This window comes from Lactuca virosa, chromosome 1 (genome assembly GCF_052849685.1).
Source record: "Lactuca virosa cultivar CGN04683 chromosome 1, Lactuca_virosa_CGN04683_v6, whole genome shotgun sequence".
NCBI classification, from domain to species: Eukaryota; Viridiplantae; Streptophyta; class Magnoliopsida; order Asterales; family Asteraceae; genus Lactuca; species Lactuca virosa.
The window spans coordinates 94,553,373-94,562,927 of NC_136426.1; the positions used below are offsets into that span (position 1 = coordinate 94,553,373).

The 9,555-nt window shown below is 35.7% G+C and overlaps 2 protein-coding genes across 3 annotated transcripts; one reads left to right on the forward strand and one right to left on the reverse strand.

The window, feature by feature from the left end:
• Nucleotides 1–2,894: 2,894 nt before the first annotated feature.
• On the forward strand, nt 2,895–5,659 carry LOC145151444 (histone deacetylase HDT1-like). The gene is made up of 9 exons (XM_079075342.1): nt 2,895–3,035; nt 3,885–3,955; nt 4,037–4,257; nt 4,369–4,433; nt 4,520–4,713; nt 4,801–4,863; nt 4,955–5,048; nt 5,150–5,291; nt 5,387–5,659. Exons 1-9 carry the CDS (start codon nt 3,023–3,025, stop codon nt 5,448–5,450), a joined length of 927 nt encoding a protein of 308 aa, XP_078931468.1. The 5' UTR covers nt 2,895–3,022; the 3' UTR covers nt 5,451–5,659.
• A 1,481-nt stretch (nt 5,660–7,140) lies between these two features.
• Nucleotides 7,141–9,555, reverse strand: LOC145151460 (splicing factor U2af small subunit B-like). Of its 2 annotated transcripts, none has more exons than XM_079075343.1 (6): nt 9,204–9,555; nt 8,717–8,803; nt 8,547–8,628; nt 8,318–8,444; nt 7,753–8,246; nt 7,141–7,354 (listed from the first exon to the last, which is right to left on the reverse strand). In XM_079075343.1, exons 1-5 carry the CDS (start codon nt 9,438–9,440, stop codon nt 7,775–7,777), a joined length of 1,005 nt encoding a protein of 334 aa, XP_078931469.1. In that variant the 5' UTR covers nt 9,441–9,555; the 3' UTR covers nt 7,141–7,354; nt 7,753–7,774. The 2 variants fall into 2 exon arrangements, with proteins under 2 accessions (XP_078931469.1, XP_078931470.1); XM_079075344.1 differs by having other exon boundaries at nt 7,141–7,563.

Below are 9,555 nucleotides of genomic sequence, written 5' to 3' on the forward strand. Positions count from 1 at the left end.
GTGATTGTTTTGCTAGATCTGCATCCTGGTATTTAGGATAGTGTTATGTTAGTGACCTGGTTAAGGTCGGTACCCGGGATATAGGGTAATGTTATGCTAGTGACCGGTTAGGTCGGAATCCTGGTTAGGATGTTGATATGCTATGTGATCTGTTAGACTGTTGTCTGGTTGAGGATTGTTATGTGATTATTTGTTTTATGTGCACATGGTTGTTTGACGGGGGTTGGGTTGAGGCGGGTCCTGCTTAGTGCTGTAGGCCAACATACCCAGGGCAGACCGGACATTCCCCAGCGAGCGGTCCGGATAGGCTGAAGGCCCCGAGAGGGCGGACCAGACGTGCCGAGGCTCGGAGAGTGGACCAGGCCGACTAAAGGCCCGGTGTGGGTGGACCAGTCATACTGTAGACTCAGAGAGTAGACCAGGTGGATTGAAGGCCCGGTGCGGGCGGACCAATCACACTGTAGACTCGATGTACATGGCTAGACTCGGAGGGTGGACCAGGTGAACTGAAGGCCCGGTGCGGGCGGACCAGTCACACAGCAGACCCGATATGCGTGGCTGTTCCATTTGTGATATGATATGAGTATGTTATGTGTGGTTGGTATTTTGGGGGTAACTCACTAAGCTTTCGGGCTTACAGTTGTAGTGTTATGTTTCAGGTACTTCAGGAGATCGTGGCAAGGCGAATGCGTGATCGTACCGCTCCTCATGTTTTACGATTTTTATGATATGGTTCTGGGGGATACTCTGATAATAAACTATTTTGAAAACGAGATGTATGAAGTTAATGGTTTTTGAATGAATGAAAATGTTTTAATTTGACTCAATTTTTATGGGTGTTACAGAAATATCTAGAAAAGTCCTAAAATTTTACCCTAATTTACGAAAAAGTCCCAAACTAAATTTTGTTTTCGAAAAAGCATGAATTACCGGTAAAAATGGCGATTTGACCCCTTTTTTCTGGTTTACCGGTTTTATTACTTACATGTTTCACTAACGTCCCATTATTTTACCCTAATCTGCGAATAAGTCCCAAAATAAAATTTACTGATGATTTGGCCTTTTTCTTCATGTAACATACATTTTATCGGTTTCATTGCTGACTTAGACACATTGTCATTAAGTTAGCAGACAAGATGAATACGATTGGTTATATAATGTCACATTTACTGAAAAATTTGATATACATCTCATCGGCTCATTTATGACTATGTATCTATGTCAGCAATGAAACCAATAAAATGTTTGTTTCCAAGAAAAAATGGCAGAAAATGAGTTGATGTCTGATGAGATGGATATATTGGGTTACATAAGATTAGATAGACAATTTGATATTTCTTATAAACGTAAAAAATAACGCAGTTGTTGTTAGTTTATGTAATTATTGTAGTCGTCGTTGGATGCATTTTATGTTCCAAAAAGATATACAATACATCAGGATATCAAGTTTTATGCTAAACATAACATTATATAACTAAACATATACATCTCATCATCTCATTTAATGACTAGGTGTTCGGGTCAGTAATGAAACCGGTAAAATGTATGTTACAAAGAGCAAATGGTCAAATCAGCAGTAAATTTTATTTTGGGACTTATTCGCAAATTAGGGTAAAATAATGGGACTTTAGTGAAACATGTAAGTAATAAAACCGGTAAACCGGAAAAAAGGGGTCAAATCGTCATTTTTATCGGTAATTCATGCTTTTTCGTAAACAAAATTTAGTTTGGGACTTTTTCGTAAATTAGGGTAAAATTTTAGGACTTTTCTGGAGATTTCCATATATATATATATATATATATATATATATATATATATATATATGATGAAACACCTCTTACACACCACCGATTTTTAGGGTTATTTTTTTTCCCTTTTGGTGTTAGGAAGTGAATCGATTTTTGAACCTGTTCCATCTTCTACTTTGCTTAAAATGACGCTATGGTTCTGATTCTTGATGAGAAGGGGTTCTTCCATGGGACCATGAGATTTTGAGGAGAAGAATGCTAAAAAGATTATAATCGTAATAGGAAGCAATACAAAAATCAGTAAATCTGCTCCGGTAACCTCCAACAATAACGTGAATATTAGAGGGGTGGGAGTTGTGAAATTATTTGAAGTTAGGGGGAAGTGTGTGTACAAGGGTGATGTCGAATTTGCTGTGATGCATCTCCTTCAAATGCTTCAGGATGTTTAGCTCATTCTTTGGTAACAAAATAGAGATGAAGGTGTGTGAGGTGTGTATGTGTTTTAATTTAGTATGTGTATATATGTGGTTTTATCGCAGGAAGCAATATGTGAGAGAAAGATGTGAGCCCGAATTAATTAATTGTTTTCTTTTTTCCTTGAAATTAAATAGAAAAATGATAAAAAGTGTATATTAGAAGAGCATTTTAATCTTTTTAATTTTCAAAAGACGAAAACCACGAACAAACATGGTCAAAATGACCACCAATCCAAAAAAATTAGAGTTTGGACCAAAACTAAGAGGGTGTTTGGCTAAACTTATTTAAGCTTCTTTTTAAATTATTACAAGTTCCACACCAGAATAAGTTAAAAGAAGTGTTTGGATAGAAATAACTTATCAATGTATAATACCGGAAATAAATCAAAATCTATAAGTAACTCCCCTAACTTATTAACTTAAAACTTATAAGCTATAAGTTGAAATAAGCTTAGCCAAACACCCCCTAAAAAAAATACACAATTTTTACGGTTGTCCTAAAAAAATACACAATTTTTACGGTTGTCCTATAATTTCTTCAATATTCTACGACAAACAAATATATTATCTCAAACGTTAAGAAAACAAAAAAAAAACACTTCCGGGCAAAAGTGAGGGATTCTATTTTTGAAAAGTTTAATGGTAGTCTGCGATATAGCGTATCACACCTCCGTCCCGCTCTCCCTTTATAACTCCGTATTCGTTTCCTCCAAACCCTAACGTTTTCTCTGCTCACACAAACACACACTTCTCTCTGCCGCTTATTCTCTCACGAATTTTTCTATTCCTCTTCAACAATGGAGTTTTGGGGTAACGAATCTGCTCCCTTCTTTTATATTTCGATGTCTACACGCTCTGTTCGTGTCTTTCCTTTCACATATGTCGTTAGGGTTTTTTCTTCGATGAAAACTTGTACTATCTTTCGGTTTTGATAATGATGCCCGTAACGCAAATCTTCACTTATATTTACGTTGATGATGTTCTTCGTTTTTGTTTGTTTCCCTTCGTGGTTTCGTGCACATGCTTTGTTTGTTTATGTATTCATGTCGATATTAGATGTTTCGTATACATATGTTATTTACAATTTTATTATCTGTGCTATGTATCAATTTGTGAATACGGTTTGGTCCATTGTGATATGGGTGGTTTTTTCAGTATGTGTTTCAACTTGGTTGTTTGATCCGTGTCCATTTGAAGAGATTTCCTATTCTTATTATGAAAGAGGATGTAAAAGTGTTGGTCTAGATTTGAAGTTTTGTTATATCTTTGGAAGACTGTTAGCAACTAATATGCATGCTATAACTGTGTTTTTATGTAGCCTTTGTGTCACATATATCAGAATTGGATAGTTTTTCTGTTCATGTCTTTATGTATCTTCATTTTACTCAGCCAGTCTCCCCCGGAATGTGGCAATAAATTTGGTTTATAAGATTATATTGAGGAGTGCTCTTTGCAATAATGCTCTTGCTATGTTTCGAATATTGTCATTGTTGATGTTTATCCATCAACCCTCTGTTATCCGCATTCTTAAATTTATGATCTGAACATTGTTTGGTTATCTTAATGTCAGTTGTCCTTAACTCTAGTTTTCTTTATTGTTTCATGTTACATGTGTTTCATTTCTCCAAGTTTGATTAATTCTATTCTATTGATACACAGGTGCTGAGATTAAAAGTGGCCAGTCATTTGATGTAGTCATTGGTGAAGGCAAGGTTTTGCATCTTTCACAGGTATAAATTACTTTGCTACAATGGAGATATTCTCATTTTGCATAATTAATTATACAACTAACTAAATTTCTTGTTACTCAGGCTTGTCTTGGTGAAGCAAAGAAGGAAACAAAGGAATCTGTTTGCATGCACATGACTATTGATGGAAAAAAACTTGTTCTAGGAACCCTTATCCCTGAGAAGATTCCACAACAGCTATTTGACTTGGTCTTTGACAAAGACTTTCAAGTCTCACACAACTCAAAAAACAGCAGCATCTATTTGTATGGATACAAAGCTGACAACCCTGCTGATGACCATGAATATCCTTTTTTCAATCAACCTGTTTTTCTAACTTGAAATCTTTTGTGTTAATAATGTTAAAGTTTTGTGTTGATTCCTTGACCAATTTTTCCTTTGTGTTCTGTGATCACTGACTCTGAAGAATTTTCTTCTGAGGATGATGAGGAGGAAGAGCTTCCACTTCCAGTGGCTAATGGTAATAGACTAATGGATTTTTTTCTTTCTAATTTCTTGAATATCTGATAATGGGACATAATTGAAAGAAACCTAATGTGTTTTTAGGAAAGCAAGAGGCAAAGAAAGAGGCAAAGAAAGAGGAGAAAAAAGTTGTAGTTCCTAAGAAAGAACAGAAGTCATCTGCTGCTGGAAAACAGAAGGTGAAGATTGTGGAACCTGAAAAAGATGTGAAAGAGTCAGATGATGATGATGATGACAGTGATGACTCTGATGCAATGTCTGAAGATTCTGATGATGAGGTTACATACATACATATATACATACAAAGCATAGAAGCTGGAATAGAAGCTTGATATAAAATAACATGTTGATGCATTGTTTTTCAGGATGATGAGGATTCTTCTGATGATGAAGAAGACAGTGATGAGGAGGAAGAGACACCCAAAAAGGTTAGATTTTATAAACATATATTTAAGAATGATGACATGGCATATAATGAGTAGTTAATTTTGTGTGTTTGTTTTGATAATGATAATTCAGGAACAATCAGGAAAGAAGAGACAGAATGAATCTGCAAGCAAGACCCCTACTGAGAAGAAGAAAACAAAGATTGCTGCTACCCCTCAGAAGACTGGTTAGTTTTTTAGTTTTTCTATAAAAGATATGATATAATTATTTATATATAGATAATGTTGAAGTTTATATAAATGTATGTGATGAAATATTGTTTGACAGAAGGGAAGAAGGGTGGAGCAGTGCATATAGCGACACCTCATCCATCAAAGCAGGCGGTTGCTAAGACGCCAGCTGGCGGAAGCAAGTCGAACCAGAAAAGTCCGGCTACTGAGGGTGCTCATTCTTGCAAATCGTGCAACAGGTATTTTGATTTTTCTGTTGATGAATTATATGTTATACTATAATGTTAGGGTTTAGTATGTGCTTTAATGTGTGTGTGTGTGTGTGTGTTTGCAGGAACTTTAAGACAGAGGGTGCTCTTTCATCTCATAACCAGGCGAAGCACTCAGCAAGTAAATGAATGGAAAGTGAAAGAGAGTGAGTGATTGAGAGGATGGAAGATTTTGTTGAAGATGAGGAGGGTTTGTTTAGTAGTTTTTGAATATCATGATATGATTGATGATGAGTAGAGGTTTGTTAGTAGTTAGTATTGGAAAAAAAAATTCTATCCTTAATCTGTCTGTTTGGAAGATTGATTGATGATATGGCAGTTGTGTTGATGATGCTCTATCTACTTACTCATTTTTTTGGTGATTAATGGTTTTGGTTTGGTTGAATATTCATCTGTTTTTGACAATATATGCTATTTGCTCGTGTGTATGTGTTGCCAAATAAAACAAGCCATATTCAAACGTGAGTACATAAATTTAAGCTCGAAACATATATTTAAGTTTTTCATGTAACGCTCAGTTAGTTGAAGTTTAACTTTTTACCACCTATATTGAAGGCCAAAAGTGTCTTGTTAGTGGTCTCGAGTCAATGCTAACACCAAGGTAATAATCGCCAAAAAGATATTTTTATCTAAAGAATAACCACAGCTTTTAAGAAAAAACCTTAATGACCATTGAAACTCAATTAAAATTTTTGACACTGGATAAACTACGAATAAACGCTTAAAAATAATAATAAGTTGTTTCAAGTAGACAATCCCAAACACCTTAATTGTGCTGCTTCTGTGATCTGAAATTCACATTCCAAATGCCAAATTTTATAGATGTCATGGAAGGCACATATAACCATTTTTCAAATTTACCAAGTTATTATCAAATCAAGATCAGGTAAAGAAAACGACTACCAGACAACTTTCACAATTTCAGTTCAGTGATCTGACATGAGGTCTGAAATAATTAAATCACAAACTCCAGAAACTCGGGTTTTAATGACAATGTTGTCCTAGATAGAGCATCACATCAGGTCATTACTTATGATTTTGCATGCAGTTTGAAGATGTCAGAAAAACCAATAAACAGCTTATTAAGTGGAAGGAAATAACAAGTAATAATTTGTGTTCTTGAGTTACAGTGCAATGGAAGGATAGGAAAAGGAAATTTGACAATTATACCCCTGCAGTAGTGGTGGAGAAAAACAGGTGAAGGACGATTTGGTCTATTTATGCTTCATTTCTCCTTCTCCCCTTCCATCCCTAAAAAAACTCAACATATCAAATACTAAATCTTTCATGCAAGTTGTCCTCGTCCAAGAAGTACTTATGAATTCCAAGATCGTTGAAGAAATTGCTAATAAACCTTTGTAATATGTAGACATTCCTTTCATATGTACACATCAAAATCCATAAATTGTTATGCTTTTTTATAATATATTACAATCATTTTGTATAAAATTAAAAGACTTGCCTACCAAATGACGTTCCAATAGTCATTTCATATAACAAACATGTCCACATATATTAAAAATTAATAAACTTGTAAATTTTTATTTAATAAACATGTAAACTGAATTTTCAAAGTGGTGTTCAACTGTTCATTTCTGAAAATCACAAAAACAATAAGTGAGTTGAAAAACCTAAGGAAATTCAAAAATCTATGTATTGTGATTATTTTGTGACATTAATTGACCAAAAGTAATCATTTTGGGGAACATTCCATTTATGTTCTATACCAAAAACCCTAAACACATAGCCCAAAAACCATTGAAAGATGTATCAATACCAACACTTTAAGACAAAAAAAGGGGGGCAAACAAGTCTAAAATTGAATAGAAATATCACAGAAAACTCCATTTGAACTTTCTCAGTCTTTCATACAAATACAAACCAAAAATTGTCAAATGAAATGAAACAAAAACAGTGAAATTGACTTTTCCCTAACATCAGATTTCCTACTTCACCAGCTGTTCTTCACAAATCAACCATTAATGAACTTCTGATCACCTTACTTCCTCAACTGTAACATTGATGAAGACGACCTGTATACAAATATAATGATAAACTGCACAAAATAAGCACCTTCCCTGAACCTGCAAAACTAGTAGTAAATCATGTAAGATCACATTTCTTATAAAATTACTTCAATACCCCCCTGCAATAACCTAATCCTCTAACAATTTACCATTCTTCACAAACCATTATAGGTCAACAAAAGTAGAAAATAGATTTGACCGGTCAACCTGTACTCCTGCACATGGAAAGCAGGCAGTAAGCCATATCTTCCAAGTGGGATTCCTTTTTTTTTTCTTAAAAAAACTTTTTTTATAAACTTTTATTTATCTCCTCTAATTTCTCCCAAATCAATTTAAACTGTCATTTATCTTTCAAAAAAAAAAACAAATTGTATAAAACAAAGATCAAGAAACAGAAAACAAACCAGACAATACGGCATTGATCAATCAGTAATCATAATTTCCATCATCTTGCTGCTTCTGCTGAGGGGCATCACGGTAATTTTCTCCATTTTGTAAACCACCATCATCATTAGTATTACCACCTTCATTATTTTCATTAACATTTGAAGCATTATTAGTTCCAGATTTCGCCTGTTCTTTTTCTCTATTCCATTGTTCAATCTTTGCCCTTCTTTCAGCACTCCCTTCCCTAACCGGACTCCGGTTTCTCTTCCCTCCCGGACTTCTGCTCCTCCCCCCTCTCCTCCCCGGACTCCTACTCCTCGGCCGCCTCCCCCTGTCATTGCTCCGGTGATCAGAGTAACCACCACCACCTCTTCTCCCATACCCACGACCACCACCACCACCACCACCGCTGCCGCCTTGTGGGCGGTCATCATGATTCCGGTGTCTTGGAGGACTACGGCTTCTGCTTCGACTCCTCCTACGCCTCCCGAACAACTGCCTCCTCAAATCTCTGGAGAAAAAGATTGAAATAAGAAGATGAAAAGTGGTGGAAGATGTAAAATGATATGAAAAGATTCTCACTTGTTGATCTTTTTTAGATGCATGAAGTTGCAATAACCACCACGATTGCATACGTTTTCTTCATATTGTCTACATGTTGCTTCACGGAAATCTGTCACTGGAGAAAAGTCAACGATAATGGGACGACCTGAAGATATAAAAGAATCATTAGTTTGTTTAAAGGAAAACATTTTTGATGATTTGAAAAGATTGTTTGATAAAAAAGTAAAGTTCAAATCAATGTCTAGACCTGCATAAAACCTTCCACTAAGATTCTGGAGAGCAGCTGCAGCATGTTCTTCTTCCCTGAACTGTGCATACACATTTCCAACCTATATAGAGGGAATAAACTTCATCTTAGTGACCATTTATTTAATAAGCAAATAACTAATGAATTTGAAAATGAGGAATCGAATATACCATATGGTCAGCCAAATTATCACAAATGTTTAGGCTTTCAATCTCTCCGTATTTGCCAAGCTCTTCAAACAGATCTTCATAAAAATCCTGTGTTTGGACATGGATTTGAAGGTTAGATGAGGATCATCAGACTCGAGATTTAAACAAACAAAAGTCATCTTTCCTACAAGACTACAATAGTAACAATTACTAATCTCTATGAGATAGAACTGCTTTACTCCTGGACAATCATGTCTATCTTGATCGAGTCTTATGGTATGAAATGAAGCACCAATACCGGTTGACCTGATGGAATACGTATTCACAAGTGTTTATTGTCGGTAAGAATGTGATATCTCTATAAATACGTATACTAAGCAAAAATGAAACCAGACGTCATATCAGAATAGCTTGATATGCAAACAAAGCTAGTTCAAGCTTAATTAGAGACAGATCGTTAAGATATACGACAAAGTAATAAGAGGAATTTAATTAGGGGAATGAAAACCTCGAAGTGATCCTGGATTTTGCTAGGATCAAGGGGCTGACCCTGAGGATCAACACCCGGAGTGATCATATCGGGGCGTTGGTACATATTGGAAAGCAATAGGGTAGGGCTGATGCTGGGTTTGGTGTGGAGCCTTGAGCATCGATCTCCATGGCGACAGGCTCCGATCTTGAAGTAGAAAGGACAGTTGACTCGATCCTTTTCCGTACCAAATATGGAAGCCAAGTGCTCCGCCATTCTTTCGTATCGTTTCTAACAGTTGGAGCGGCTAGGGTTAGGGTTTCTGGGATCTACGGGGAGAGACCAAAAAGAGTAGATTTTGTTCTCTTTTCTGTATATAAATCCCTTGGAT

Coding starts and splice junctions, on each gene's coding strand:
- LOC145151444 (XM_079075342.1), top strand. Junction 4,434..4,519: donor TCCACTTCCAGTGGCTAATG/GTAATAGACTAA, acceptor ATGTGTTTTTAG/GAAAGCAAGAGGCAAAGAAA. Junction 5,292..5,386: donor TCTTGCAAATCGTGCAACAG/GTATTTTGATTT, acceptor GTGTGTTTGCAG/GAACTTTAAGACAGAGGGTG.
- LOC145151460 (XM_079075343.1), bottom strand. CDS start 9,440: ATGGCGGAGCACTTGGCTTCCATATTTGGTACGGAAAAGGATCGAGTC. Junction 8,629..8,716: donor ATAATTTGGCTGACCATATG/GTATATTCGATT, acceptor CCCTCTATATAG/GTTGGAAATGTGTATGCACA. Junction 8,247..8,317: donor CATCTAAAAAAGATCAACAA/GTGAGAATCTTT, acceptor CTTTTTCTCCAG/AGATTTGAGGAGGCAGTTGT.